The sequence below is a fragment of the Chenopodium album genome, chromosome 3 (assembly GCF_948465745.1).
Source record: "Chenopodium album chromosome 3, dcCheAlbu1.1, whole genome shotgun sequence".
Classification (NCBI taxonomy): domain Eukaryota; kingdom Viridiplantae; phylum Streptophyta; class Magnoliopsida; order Caryophyllales; family Amaranthaceae; genus Chenopodium; species Chenopodium album.
In genome coordinates this window covers 80,730,252-80,746,188 of record NC_137836.1, presented here as the reverse complement: position 1 = coordinate 80,746,188, position 15,937 = coordinate 80,730,252, and the positions used below count along the sequence as shown (strand labels likewise).

The following is a 15,937-nucleotide window of genomic DNA, read 5'->3' as shown; positions in this document are numbered from 1 at the left end:
ACAATCTAATTCAATCTTGTAGAAAGAAATTGATCCAAAATCGGACTAAACTAGTCCTCAACGTTCCAAAATGAACACAAATTCCATTCTTCCGATCCACCGGTTTTGGAGCTAAGAATAGCCTTAATTCCAATCTTCCGATCCATCGATTTCGGGTTGAATTCAGGTCTGATTAGTAACAAGTCGGGTTAAATTCGGGTTTTGACGGGTTAAAACGGGTTTAGGTCAACTTCGGTTTAAGTCGGGTACGGTACAAGTTAATCAAATTGGCCGCTGTAAACTAGTAAATCGATACATGTTGTAAACCGTTAAATTGGCCGTTTAAAAGCAAATTGAATGGTTCCACACACCCAATTGGACTCCCGGAGGATATTAGGGACCATGGTAAATATTTCAACAATTTTTATTTCCGGGCGAATGAAAGTCAAAAAATTCTGAAATTAAAGGCTAATATCCACGTTTTTTGAGAAATTTTGGAGGTTTCAAGGCCCGGTGTCGAAAAGTTTTGAAATTCTATGGGATACATCTCGGGGTCATATAATGCCATTTGGAACCATATATGATCATTATTTGTTGTCATAAATGTTCGAGGTAGGCTTGAATTAATAAAATCGTTGCAAGTTATAAACCGGTAAATTGGTTGTTCAAAGGCAAATTGGATGGTTCCACCCACCCTACTGGATTTCCGAAGGATATTAGGGACCATGGTAAACATTTCGGCAATTTTTATTTCCGGGCGAAAGAAGCCAAAAAATTCCAAAATTGAAGACTAATATCCACGTTTTTTGAGAAATTTTGGAGGTTTCGGGCCCAGTGTCGAATAGTCGTGAAATTCTAGGTGATACATATCGGGGTCATATAATGTCGTTTGGAACCATATATGATCATTATTTGTTGTCATAAATGTTCGTGGTAGGCTTGAGTTAATGAAATCGGCGAAAGTTGTAAACCGGTAAATTGGTCGTTTAAAGGCAAATTAGATGGTTCCACCTACACAATTGGACTCCGAAAGGGTATTATGTACCATGGTAAACTTTTCGGCAATTTTTATTTCCGAGCGAAAAAAAGTCAAAAAATTCCAAAATTGAAGGCTAATAATATCCACGCTTTTGAAAAATTCCGAAGGTTTCAGGGCCCGGTGTCGAAAAGAAATGAGATTTTAGGGGATATATCTCGGGGTCATATAATGCTGCTTGAAACCATAAATGACCATTATATGCTGTCTTAAATGTTCGTGGTAAGTTTGAGTTAATGAAATCAGTGCAAGTTGTAAACCGGTAAATTGGTCGCTTAAAGATAAATTGGATGGTTCCACCCAACCAATTGGACTCCCGGAGGGTATTAAGGATCATTATAAACATTTCAGCAATTTTTATTTCCAAGCGATAAAAAATAAAAAAATTTCAAAATTAAAGGCTAATATCCACGCTTTTTGAGAAAATTTTGAGGTTTCAGGACCCGGTGTCGAAAAGAATTTAAATTTTAGGGAATACATCTCGAGGTCATATAATGTTGTTTGGAACCATATAGATCATTATTTGTTGTCATAAATGTTCGTGGTAGGCTTGAGTTAATGAAATCGGTGCAAGTTGTAAACCGACAATTTGCCCGTTTAATGGCAAATTGGATGGTTTACCCACCCAATTGGGCTACCGGAGGGTGTTAGAGACCATGAATAACATTTTGGTAATTTTTTATTTTCAAGCGAAAAAATTCATAAAATTCCGAAATTAAAGGCTAATATTCAGGTTGTTTGAGAAATTTTTGAGGTTTCGGGGCCAGTTGTCGAAAAGTTTTGAGATTTTAGGGGATACATCTCGGGGTCATATAATACTGTTTTAAACCATAAATGATCATTATATGTTTTCATAAATGTTCGTGGTAGGCTTGAGTTAATGAAATAGGTGCAAGTTGTAAACCGGTAAATTCGCCATTTAAAGGCAAATTGGATGGTTCCACCCACCTTATTGGACTCCCAGAGGGTATTAGGGAACATGGTAAACATTTCAACAATTTTTATTTATAGGCGGAAAAAAGTCAAAAAAATTCCAAAATTTAAGGCTAATATCCACGCTTTTTGAGAAATTTTGGAGGTTTCGAGTCCCAGTGTCGAAAATCCTTGAGATTTTAAGGGATACATCTCGGGGTCATATAATGTTGTTTGGAATCGCATTATACTTTATCATAAATGTTCATGATAGGGTTAAGATAATGAAATTGGTGCAAGTTGTAAAACGGTAAATTTGTTGTTTAAAGGCAAACTGGATGGTTCTACCCAACCAATCGGACCCCCTGAGGGTGTTAGGGACCACGGTAAACATTTTAACAATTTTTATTTCCGGGTGAAAAAGTCAAAAAATTCTAAATTGAAGGCTAATATCCACGCTTTTTGAGAAATTTTGAAGGTTTCGGGGCATGGTGTCGAAAAGGATTTAGATTTTAGGGGATAAATTTCGGGGTCATATAATGCCGTTTGGAACCATATATGATCATTATATGTTGTCATAAATGTTCGTTGTAAGCTTAAGTTAATGAAATCGGTGCAAGATGTAAACCGGTTAATTGATCGTTTAAAGGAAAATTGGTTGGTTCTACCCATCCAATTGGACTCCGGGAGCGTATTAGAGACCATGGTAAACATTTCGGCAATTTTTATTTACAGGCGAAAAAAAGACGAAAAATTCCAAAACTGACTAATATCCACGGTTTTTGAGAAATTTTGGAGGTTTCGGGGCCCGGTATCGAAAGCCTTGATATTTTAGGGAATTCATCTCGGGGTTATATAATGCCGTTTAGAGCATATATGATCATTGTATGTTGTCATAAATGTTCGTGGTGGGCTTGAGTGAATAAAATCAATGAAGTTGTAAACCGTTAAATTGGCCGATTAAAGGCAAATTGGATATTTCTACCCTCCCAATTGGACTCCAGAAGGGTTTTAGAAACCTTGGTAAACATTTCGGCAATTTTTATTTCCATGTGAAAAAAAGCCAAAAAAATTCCAAAATTAAAGACTTATCCACGCATTTTGAGAAATTTTGAAGGTTTCGGGGCTCGGTGTCGAAAAGTCTTAAAATTGTAGAGAATAAATCTCGGGGTCATATAATGCCGTTTGGAACCATATGTAATCATTATTTGTTGTCGTAAATGTTCGTGGTAAGCTTGAATTAATGAAATCGGTGCAAGATGTAAATAGATAAATTGGCCGTTTAAAGACAAATTGGATGGTTCCAACTACCCAATTGGACTCCCTGAGTGTGTTAGGGAACATTGTAAACATTTCGGATTTTTTTATTTGACAAAAAAAAGTCAAAAATTTCAAAAATTGAAGGCTAATATCCACACTTTTTGAGAAATTTTGAAGTCTTCGGGGCCCGATGTCTAAAAGTCTTTAAATTCTAGGCTATACATCTCGTGGTTATATAATGTCGTATGGACCCATATATGATCATTATTTGTTGTCATAAATTTTTGTGGTAGGATTGAGTTAATGAAATCGGTGCAAGTTGTAAACCGGTGAATTGGTCGTTTAAAGGCAAATAAGATGGTACCATCTACCCAATTGGACTCTCGAAGGGTGTTAGAGACCATGGTAAACATCTCGGCAATTTTTATATATGGGTGAAAAAAAAGTCAAAAAATCCCAAAATTGAAGGCTAGTATCCATGCTTTTTAAAAATTTTGGAGGTTTCGGGGGCCGGTGTCAAAAAGCCTTTAGGTTATAGGGGATACATCTCGGGGTCATATAATGTCGTTTAGATACACATATGATCATTATATGTTGTCATAAATGTTCGTGGTAGGCTTGAGTTAATGAAATCGGTGGAATTTGTAAACCGGTAAATTGGTCGTTTAAAGGCTGGAACCAGCCAATTGGACTCCCGTAGGGTATTAGGGACCATGGTAAACATTTCGGCAATTTTTATTTGGGTTTGGTCTTGCTTGAGTCGGCTCACGTCGGGTCATACTTCTTTTCGGGTTTGGGTCAGGTTACATTCGATTGGGTGAACAATATGTCAGGTTTAATTCGGGTTTTCACGGGTTAAAACGGGTTAGGGTAATTCTCGGGTTCGAGTCTGGTTCGGTTCAAGTCAATAATTTTCAGGTTAGAATCAGGTCGGGTCATTCTCGGGTTTGAGTCGGGTTCGGTTCAAGTCAATAATTTGCGGGTTATAATCAGGTCGGGTCATTCTCGGGTCCAAGTCGGGTTCGGTTCAAGTCAATAATTTGCGGGTTATAATTAGGTTAGGCCATTTCCAAGTCAGGTCATTCTCGGATTTAAGTCGGGTTATGTTCAAGTCAATAATTTGCAGGTTACAATCAGGTCGGGTCATTTTTCCAAGTCAGGTCATATTCGGATTCAACTAACTATAAATAGATAATTATCAATATTTATCAAGCTAATTATTTCCTTTGACTATAATATATATGACAATATACTAGGGAACTGTGTCTATAATTTAGGAAGATAATTATCTTCTTTGACCATACAACAAATATATACTACATTTTACTCTCAAATTTGAGGATGATGCTCCTTTCTTTTGCTGGCCTGGACCGACTCGGTCTTCTTAGACAAAATACTTTGATCAACAATAATAAGGTGGTCTAAATTGCATTTAAGGTGATTTGAAATCGGGTCAGGAATAATTTGAGTTGATTTTAGGTCGGGTCAATAACAAGTCGTGTTTATTTCGAGTCAAGTTAGTAACAGATCGGGTTGAATTTTTGGGTCGAATTAGTAATAGGTCTGGTACAATTCGGGTCGGGTCAATAACAAGTCGGGTTGAATTTGGGTCAGGTCAATAACAAGTCGGGTTGATTTCGATTCGGGTTTGTCACAGGTTGGGTTAAATTCGAATCGGGTTAGGAACGGGTCGGTTGAATTCAGGTCAGGTTAGTAAGGGTTAAATTTGTATTTTGACGGGTTAAAACGGGTTTGGTTTAATTTCGATTCAAGTCGGGTTCGGTTCAGGTCAATAATTTACGGGTTACATTCGGATCGGATCATCTCCAGGTCAATTCATGTTCGGGTTTGGATCTCACATACTCGAGTCAACTCGGGTCTAGGGTTGGTTTCAGGTCTGGTTTGGGTCACCATTTTTTCGGATTCAGATGGGTCGGTTTATAATCGGGTTTGAGTCGGTATTTCAGTTCGGGTCAAATTTTGACAGCTCTGGTTTTAACTCGTAAGTCAGCCATTGTGGCCTTGTGGGTGCTCTAATCACCTAGTTACAATACTATAATTGTTGATCCACTTTGTTAGCAACTTAGCATATGCTAATTGCTAGCATTTTCCAATCAATGAAAAGCTACTCGTATAAAATGTATAGCTCCGTAATTCGTTGCGAATTGATTGCAAGCACCATGTCCTAATCAATCATGCATCACCACCGCTAACATGAAGACATCTTAATTTTTATCTTTTACTAACTGTTTTTTTTCCTTTTCTAGAGAGTTGTATTTGTGCCTTTGTGGGGCACCAATTTTTCAAAAAATTCAATTTCAAGCTCCCATCTTTACAAATTTCATAAAACAACATCTGCATTTGCAATACGAGTAGAAGAATTTGTACGGTAAAGTAACATTGCCCCCAAAAAAATTAAAAAATTGGCAAATTGAAAATTTATCCAATAACTTTAAACGGTCCTACAGTTTAACCCTTAATTAATGCCAAATGATGTTATAAGTTATAACAATCTCCATGTATGGTAACTTTTTCATGTGTTAAAATAAACTTTTGTTAAAGAAGAGAGGTCTAGCAAGGTCCAACTAACAATAATCACCTAAATATTTAATACTACCCTCGTTACAGGTTATGTGCAACGCACTGAGTTAGTAACTAAAATAAAAATGGGGGTAATGGAGAATGAACACAACTAAATGCAAAAATGTGACATTATTGAACAATTCCATTCACCAAGTACAATTCCAATTACACACTAGTACAATACCATCCATGAACACATCATAAAATTGTGAATATCCCAACCAAAATAAATTTACAAAAAATAAAATGAAATTACGAGGAATGAATAATAATAAGACAAGAAAAAAGTCAATACAACATTAGCGTTGACTAAAGATGAAGGATGATCAAATACCGGTCCGACCGGCAAGCAAACCGCCAGCAGCAGCTTGTTCTTCATCCAAGAACAAATCATCAGACCGTCGAAAAACCGAGTAAATTACAACCACCCCAACACCAACACCCAAAGCAATCAGTATATTCCCAGTAGCACCCGTCAACAGCAAAAACCCGACGGTCAAAACCGACAGAACCGCCAGAATAATCCGATCGTCAATCGACCGACCGAAGACAACAAGCGGTTCATCCCTGAGAAAGTAGAGGAAAAGCCAAGCAACCATCATAACGAGGAAGACGATGAGAGAGATGGGGTGCCAGAGGAGAGAGACGAAGAGGATGAGGAGGACGATCATGGCGAAGTTCATACGGAAGTAAGAGAAGTTGGTTTTGAGGCGAGAGAAGGCGTCGGAGAAGTGGTGGGGGAAGGAGAGAGAGTGGTGGTCGAAGAATTGACGCCATGGTCGGCGGGAGGAGAAGGTGCCGTAGAGGCGGTGTTTGGCGCGGGAGATGAAGTCGAGGTTGGCGGAGAGAGGGGTGGTGGAAGGTGGTGGTGAGGAGGAGGAGGTTGTGATGGGTTTGTAAGGGGAGGAAGAAGACATGGTTGGGAATGGAGAGTAGGTTTGAGGAGAGAGAATTGGGGTGTAAGGGAAGGTGAGGATTTTTGTGATTGGGGATTTGAAAATTAAGGAGTTTTGGCAATTGAACATTCTATTTGTTGTTTCTATTGGTAGAGATTTTTGAGGAGGGCCAGGAGGGAGGAGATATAGGAATGTGTAAAAAATTTCTTGGTTCGGGTTCTGGTCGGGTTTGTTAGATTATACACTATCGAGCATGATTGATCTTTATCGTTATTGGGTAGGAGATAAATTGCGATATTTGAGGAAAATATGAATATTTAGAAGGAAAGGTTGCATCACTTTAGAGCTTTGCAAGTCGGTAATTGAACAAAAAGTGCTAAGTAGAACTTAATTTTGAAGCTTGAGTTTTCCTTTCATTACGTGAGAAATTACATCATAATATAAGTATTTTAACGCAATTAATTCTTATTAGTTGATGTTAAATGTTTATTTCTTATATACATCATCATTTTTTTAAGAGTATTTTATAATTGCGATATATAAGGGATTCAAATGTACCGGTATAACTAAGAACAAAGTTATAAGTACAAAACCAAAGGAAATATTTTAGGCGTGTTCACTTCGGCTTATTGGACATGAATTATCTTAACTACACTTATTAGACCTTATTGAATTTATTTAGGATGTGTTCTCTTCGCCTCATAAGTAATATTGCATGCAATGTTATTCTAAAATAGAAAATTGTAACATTGGTTATTAAAGATCGGATAACTATATTACATGGAATTACGGAATATGAGCTATATGGAAAGAAATAAAATATCCAAGGTTTAAATGTATATGGTCGAATACAAGTTACTCCGTATTAAGTTCATTACTTTAATTGAGATTGAGGTGATGAAGTAATGATATCGTTACACTTCCGATCAAATTCTTATTCTTGATCTTGTTCTAGGATTCAAATCTCACGGAACTTGTTTGACAAATTACTTTTATCTTGACTCACTCAAGAAAATCCCATAACATAAATGAATGAAAACGAAAGCGGCATTTTGGTGGGAAAAGCAACTGGGCCGACATGAAATAGAAGCAATAAAAACGAAATATCTAATTCTTGGGGTTAAGTTGTTGGAAAATACAGCTCTCCGTGTATAAGGCGTTGGTGAGGTCAGGATATAAAGCTTGTTCAAGGCTCTCACATGCAATTGCCACGTGACTTGTTGGAATTTATACTTTTTTTTTTAAAAAAGAAAAAAAAAAAAAAAAAAAAAAAAAAAGATTTGGACGTTAACAAGTCTTCATTTTGTTATGGAGTTGCATCATCCAAGGATCCATTATATTATATACCTGGATAATTTAAACAACTCTAATTTTCTTTGTATATAATTATATATCAAGGGACCACACTAACGTGTTGGCAACCCAAATATTTGGAAATTAAAGAAGATTTTCATTGTTAATTATAACTCTTCTTATGAACATCTATCTTAATTATTTTTTATTTTATTTTATTTTGTGATGTTGATTATTCTAAGTATTGAACAATTGATGATCTCAATTGTTTGACATGTTCATACGCTCGGGTGTAAGCTAACAATAATTTATTCGACAATTCTCCAAATGATGTATTATGTATTTAAGATTACTCAAAAACTTTTTCACGGTATATTTAGGTATTATGAGAGGGTTACACCTATATGCACACAATACAACCGTTGAACTACTTCTGTTTCATGTTACTTGCAACGATTTAACAGAAATTTGACATAAAATAGAGAAAAAAAATGTCTAATTATTGGAGATATTCTAGGATATTATTGTTATACTAGGATAATATTGTGATATATTTAGGGTGCATATCTTGTGTGAAGATATGGTAGAATATGATGGATGGATGGATGGATGAGAAATACAGTGAACATTTTGATGAATTGGGTTTAATTTAACACTAATTGTTGCAAATAATATGAAACGGAATCTTAGTAAGATATAAAATGTTCCCTCCTCAGGAAATTAAGTAGGTGGAAGGGTATATATATATATATACTACGCAGATCTCATCACATAAAGTTGTAAAGGTTGGATGATAAAGGGAGCTTTAAAAAAAAAGGCAGAGAGAATGGGCAATCAAAATAATTGCCCTGCCATTGGTGACCTTGTGGTGGATCCATGAGAGACCACACATTGTGTGAGGTCTTATTACAGACATATAAAATTTGTACAATTAAGTCATACAAACTACCAGTAACATAAAACATACACATAAAGTTCTTTTAGAGTTTGAAAAACCCTAATTTGAGGCCATCTTTGGCTGCTGGTGATTGTAAGTTGTTGCTATTAGGCCCATCAAATACAGCAGTTACATAATTTCAGATAAAATCACGTTGTATGTCTTTCTGAATTAACTTTTTAGCGCTTCTTTTCCTCAGCCTAGGCCTCACTTTGGTGTTGTTTTCTTGGTGTCCTACTTTATCAATCTAATTAAAACTTTGTGTTGTTTACAATTGTATAAAGATTAGGAACGATAGAAAAACAATACGCACGATAGAAGATTTATCACAAAACAAAGATGGCCTTTCAGGACTTGGCTTAGGTACACAAGCAATTTTTGTTTAAAATACCAAAATATGCTACTTCCAAAAAAAAAAAAAAAACAGGTAATTTCTAATCGTATTATTTAGGTATGATATTCAGCAACTGAAAAACTAGAGTTACCATATACAAAAAAAGTTGACATAGCGCATTTTAGACCAAATCAATCTTCAGTTAAGGATGAAAATATGCGAGATAGACCAGATAGTTTGCAGCTTCTCACCTTTCATTTTCCCAGTTTTTCACTGAACAGGATCGCCTACAAAAAGGATAATCCAAAGCCTAGGAATGAAATGTAGCTTGTGGGTTTTCCTTTCTGAAAATGTTACTCATTCCAGTAAAACTGGACCGTCCAATTTGGTGATGTCATCACACATTTACAATTTTCCTCTCTTTCTGCCTTATCTAGCTGGTTTGAGTTGACTTGAAGCCTTGAACACCTTTGACAATTGCTGGGAATTTAAGGATGGAAACTGCATACAAAGTATATTAAAAAAAAAAAGTTAACATGTTAACATCTTACTACCTTTGCAAAAAGAATAGAATATGAACCAAGGGCAGCTGACAAAGCCACATCCCAATATGCCGAATACATCCATCAAGTTATGACCTATTATACCGAAGACAGTTACATTAGGTCAATTTGACATCAACAAATATCAAATAACCTAATTCTGATAAAGAGGATAACCACATGTTATACACATGTCCGAAATTAGCAGATTTGGCACAATGGTACCAATACTATACAAGCCACGAAATCAATTGGAAAAAATAAAAAGGGTACTCATATAAACTAAAGATTTGTCTAATTTTTTTAGTGGCAAACACACTGATAACTGATAGAAAAACTTGTAATTTTTCAGAATATGCGATGAAACGAATAAAAGGTGGTAATGCATGTTGAATTGATAAGCCAATATTACTTGAAATGAAAACGCAGATTTTGTACTGACATTATTCAAGATTAACATAAACCTCTAGTTCTTCTCTAAATTCAGCTAACTTCAACTTAAAGAGAAATCCTATGATTAGGCAAGAAGGTTGCCTCTAAGACTAAAATTACATAGTTTTATAAGTTCCTTCAACTGCCAAGGTAACAATTGCATTTCAAGTTATCACCCTAGAAAACTGTCTTACACTTCACAATCAAATTTCCTTAATCCTTTATATGAGCGATAAAAGTTTTCATATCTTAACCAGCCACATTTAAACAAGTTATCCTTAATCCTTTTTATGAACGATAACAAGTTTTCATATCTTAACCAGCCACGTTAAAACTTCATTTCTCTCTCTTCCTCCCCTCCCCCTCCTCATCTCAGTCACAGACCCCCCCAATCACCCAAAAGAGGCTGCTTTTGAGATGGAAGGCAAAAAATTCCTCCACGGGACATTGGAAGTCACCATCTTCCATGCAACACCTTTTGCACCATCCTTCCCCTTCAGTGTAAGTATCAACGAAATATGCATTAAATTTTTTTTAAGAGGCTTCAGAATAATCAAGAGCAAGATATTAAGTGATAAGGAACAGAGAGGGCACAGCTTACCCATAATTTGCACAAAAGCACACTTGCACTGATCATCCTGGTCAACAAGGGTGCCTAACTACGAATTGTTATACTTGTAGGTTGTAGCTTTATTGGATACTAATGTAGCTTAGTAACAAAACAAAAACCTAAATATAATTTCCTTAATTCAGATAAAACTTTTTGCTAGTTAATACAATGATACAAGTTATTTATATGTAGGTTGTCCATACTTTAGATATATGTAGGTGAGTCCATAGTTTTATGTCCTTCAGTTTACCTGCTCATGGAGAGCCAAAGGTCTCATCATTCAGGGTAGAGGTACCTGGTACTATTGACAATTCCTAATAGCCCAAAACCGATTATGTTAATTTGTATATAAGCCCCTAATTACAGTTTGTATGACACATGCATTAGAAGCAAACTAGCAGAAGTCCTAAAAAAATAACAAACAAGTATCCATAACAGAGCACTCCAAAAGCACAAGACATGATTCAGCAGTGGAAACACACCAATCATCAAACTAGGGCACAAAAATAGCCAATGATACCCCATACCCGTATATGAAGCTGGATATGGAACAAAGGCTTACATTGATTATACCTGTGCAGTGTTTATTAGGAAGCGGAAGGCCAGCATATGCGACAATCAAGATAGGCCAGCACAAAATGGCAAAGACATCAAGTGAACGAGACCGAATTTGGAACCAGACCTTCCAGATACTCTGTGCTCATCCCATTGACTCAATCATCACAATCACAGTTAAAACGAAGTGCTCTGTCCTGGGGAAGATACAATTTGAGGCACATCAGATTGTCACTCAAGCAAGCTTGATAAATGGCTTTTTTCCATTGCTCTCTGAAGAAGGGAAACCCAAGCCAAAGTTTGGGCTCCAATTCATCTTATGGTTTAAGCCAGCAGATTTGGAGCCTAGTTGGGGAAAGTTAATCGATAGTGGTGACTTCAAGGGCCTAAGAAATGCAACATTTCCACAACGATCCAACTGCAATGTAACACTTTATCAGGATGTCCACCATCATCCTTGTTTCCAACCACCGTTACCTGGCCATGGTGTTCCACGAAAGCTATGGGAGGATGTGTATAGGGCCCTTGAAGGGGCAAAACATTTAATATACATTGCAGGATGGTCATTCAATCCCAAGATGGTGCTGGTAATTGGATTTAAACCAATTTCATAGCTAGTGAATTTTCAGGCATAGATAACATAGGGTCTCATAACTTTGGTTGAATTTTTGTTTCTGTGATCCATATCCTACCCCCCTTTTTCTTGTGTTTCTGACAAGCTTTATGGCAGGTCCGAGATCCTCAAACAGAAATTCCACGTGCAAGAGGAGTGGCACTCGGGGAATTGCTAAGACAAAAAGCAGAAGAAGATGTAGCAGTGAGAATTATGCTCTGGAATGACGAAACATCCATACCACTTATCAAAAACAAAGGCTTGATGAAGACTCATGATGAAGATGCCTTAGCCTACTTCAAGAACACAAAAGTAGTATGCAGATTATGCCCAAGATTACACAATAAATTTCCCACATTTTTCAGCCATCACCAGAAGACTATAACTGTAGACACCAGAGTAGAAAACTCCCCAAGAAATAGGGAAATCATGAGCTTCGTAGGTGGTGTAGATCTTTGTGATGGCCGCTATGATACCGAACAACACTCAATATTTCGGACACTGAATACAGAGCTCCATGCCCAAGATTTCTACCAAACAAATATTGCGGGTGCTAGCCTTCACAAAGGTGGACCAAGAGAGCCATGGCATGATGCACACGCTTGCATAACAGGTGAGGCAGCATGGGATGTGCTTAACAACTTTGAGCAGAGATGGATCAAGCAATGTGACCCTGCACTACTAATCCCAGCAAATGCCATAGAAACACTCAATAAGTCTTCTCCTCCAAGTGACTCTGACAGAAACTGGAAAGTGCAGGTTTTTCGCTCCATTGACCATTTCTCTGCAAGTCCACTGTCAAACAAAGTTAGCACTGAGCAAAGCATCCATGAGGCCTATGTAGAGGCAATCAGGAAAGCAGACAAATTCATATACATCGAGAACCAGTATTTTATTGGAGGATGCAGTTTATGGGAAAAAGATCAGAACAGTGGTTGCAGAAATTTGATCCCAATTGAGATAGCTCTCAAGGTGGCAAGTAAAATCAGGGCCCGAGAGAGATTCTCAGTCTATGTGGTAATGCCAATGTGGCCAGAAGGGATACCAGAGAGTGAAAGTGTACAGGATATATTATACTGGACAAGGGAGACCATGACAACAATGTACAGATTAATAGGACAAGCAATAAAAGAAACAGGGGAGCAAGCACACCCCAAAGACTACTTGAACTTTTTCTGCCTTGCTAACAGGGAGAAAAAAGGAGAAGGGGAGTTTGTTCCTCCCTTTTCTCCTCATCATTCAACATCGTACTGGAAGGCCCAAACAAATAGAAGGTTCATGGTATATGTCCACTCCAAGATAATGATAGGTATGCACAGTCCTTTTTCCAACTCAAATTTCCTGCTCTACTTAATATTTTACAATTTTCTTGCTACACAAATAGAAGCTCATAACTTCTGATAGTCTTTTATCATATATTTGAAAACAGAAAATTAAAAAAAGTAATATATCATGTAAAACCAAATTTTATGTCTTCTCTTTTTTAAAGCTCATATCATAAAAGGTCTATGCAAAAGGTTAAATGATATAATTCAAACTTGTATCATATACTATATACTAAGTATTTCATTTTAGTCATGTTGCAAAAACATACTGACATCTAACTGCTTGGTTGCCATAACCTCTCTGCCAGTGGATGACATATACATGTTGATAGGATCTGCAAACATAAACCAGAGATCGATGGATGGAGCAAGAGACACAGAGATTGCGATAGGATGCTATCAAACCAGGATAAACAGTGAGGACCAAAATCAAAATGGAGAAATTTATGCATATCGGATGTCTCTGTGGTACGAGCACATGGGAAGATTGGAAAAAGTATTCGAGGAGCCACATCGCTTGGAATGTGTAGAAAGTATATGTTCTATTGGGGAGGAGATGTGGAAGATCTACAGTGGAGAAGAGGTTGTGGACATGGAAGGTGTACATTTGGTATCTTATCCTGTGAATGTGGGAAAAGATGGTTGCCTCGAAGAACTAGCAAGCTGCAGTAACTTTCCTGATACACAAACTCCAGTACAGGGAAGGAGATCGAAAATGCTGCCACCTATTTTCACCACTTGAAGATCTCATGAATTTCACATCCAACAAACTATACTAGGAAGTGTTCAAAAAAAATGTCGAAAGAGCACTATTATGATTTGTACATATGGATTAAGAAGATCTTGAACAGTAAAGGATCTTGGTCACATATAAAAAGAGGTTATTTTAAAAAATCATCAAAAGATATAGAATCATGAGCAGGGAGAGAGACCCTTCCTCTCAAGATGAATCTCTCACTTCCATTAACCTACGCACAATAAATCCCACCATAACATTCACATAAGACATGCCAGCTTGCACTACGAATGCAGACTAAAAGTAAAATGAGAATCACCATTCTTCAACTGCTAACATGGCTAATCACTAAATACAATAGAAATTGTACTTGTCAATAACTGAGAAAAAGAAGTCGAGGTTATTAAGTTTATAATTTGTAATACAAAAAATGAGCAATAAGTATTGCAAATGGCCTTCAAGAAGAGAAATAATTTGTGATTTTTTATAAAAACACTAACTCCAAACCCCCAAGTAATAAACATTAAAACAAAAATTCACAAACATAGGAGGTATCTACGAGTGAACGAAAAATAACAGGCTAACAAGATATCTTTGGCTAAGTTGAGCTTTGACAAATACGAGTGAACGAGAGTCACCAAAAAAAAAGCCCAAAACAACTACATTCTGGAATTGAAATACCTAAAACAACACTCATAATGATATCTGAGTCATTTTTTTTACAGAAAAGAATCACAGGCTATAATTTACAGGTGAACCCCTCCATTCCCCCTCCTCAATCTTTTACAAAAAACATATTACAGATATGGATGGTATAGAATATAAATACCTATTTGGCTGTCTTTAGTATGCTCCTCAAAACAAGAAGGTAAAGTAACTTGATCTGTAAGAGAAATTAAGAACAAATCATCAATAACAAGAAAAGGTAAAAATTCAAGGAAAGCAACACTATATGATAAATATCACAGCAAGCATCATCCATCCATAGAGAAGACTTGTACACCCTATATGTTGCTCAGAATCTGGCACTCATATTGGATGTGGGTATGTGTCCAAGTGTCAGATTTGGCTATAATGACTTGCTATTGAAGATGAGGCATGCAACAAAAACTCGCTACGAAGTAAATATCAGTCAGTGCTGCATAAACTAATTCTAGACATGTCGATATCAGTTAGTACTTAGTTGAGCACCTATTTTGAGCTCAAATAGACATTTTACAGGAGAAAAAAAAGCTGACCTAATCACCACTATCACTGACTAGGTTAGCAATGTCATACAAGGTTGTGTCCAAGTCTGCAGATGTATGTCCTACCAAAAGATGGTGGATACATGACGGAAATATAATTCTCATTAGCTTCTAGCTATATTCTCATAAATATAAATAGAACCAAAGGAGTTATGTACAATATTTAAAGTGCTAAAAAGGTAGTGTATGAGAAGCAGGAAGTTTCCTAATGAGAAATCCAGGTCCTCTAGGTCTCCATCTAAAGTAAAATTGGACATGTCATAAGCATATATTGTAAATGATTAAACAATATTTCAAGAATCTTTCTCGGTATTCTTCAAAAAAAAAAAAAGAATCTTTCTAGGTAGAAGGCCCCTAAGTCATAAATATGGAATAAATAAAATCCTTCGCAGTGGAATCGAACTATAGTTGTACAAATAGGGGTAGGAGTAAAACAAAAGTTCCTTTCTAAGTCTTTCCACCAAACAACATAAAACATTTCCTCAAAACTAACATGCTCTGTACTGGTGGAGATGCTTGCAACAATCAATCAGTGATACACATAATGTCTATTACTTAGACACCATTATGTTACATGGCTCAAGATTTGCATCTGTTTCGACTCTCCTCAAGCAGATGCAAATTAATACCTATCCATGAAGTAATGT

General features: G+C 36.6%; 1 protein-coding gene and 1 pseudogene across 1 annotated transcript; one reads left to right on the top strand and one right to left on the bottom strand.

Moving 5' to 3' along the window:
* Positions 1–5,875: 5,875 nt before the first annotated feature.
* On the bottom strand, positions 5,876–6,829 carry LOC145624441 (PRA1 family protein F3 pseudogene; annotated as a pseudogene).
* Positions 6,830–9,798: 2,969 nt separating this feature from the next.
* Positions 9,799–14,258, top strand: LOC145624437 (phospholipase D alpha 4-like). Its single transcript, XM_081677468.1, has 4 exons — positions 9,799–10,705; positions 11,396–11,956; positions 12,100–13,291; positions 13,616–14,258. The coding sequence occupies exons 1-4, from the start codon at positions 10,622–10,624 to the stop codon at positions 14,047–14,049; spliced, it is 2,271 nt and encodes a 756-aa protein (XP_081533594.1). The 5' UTR covers positions 9,799–10,621; the 3' UTR covers positions 14,050–14,258.
* The last annotated feature ends 1,679 nt before the right edge of the window (positions 14,259–15,937 follow it).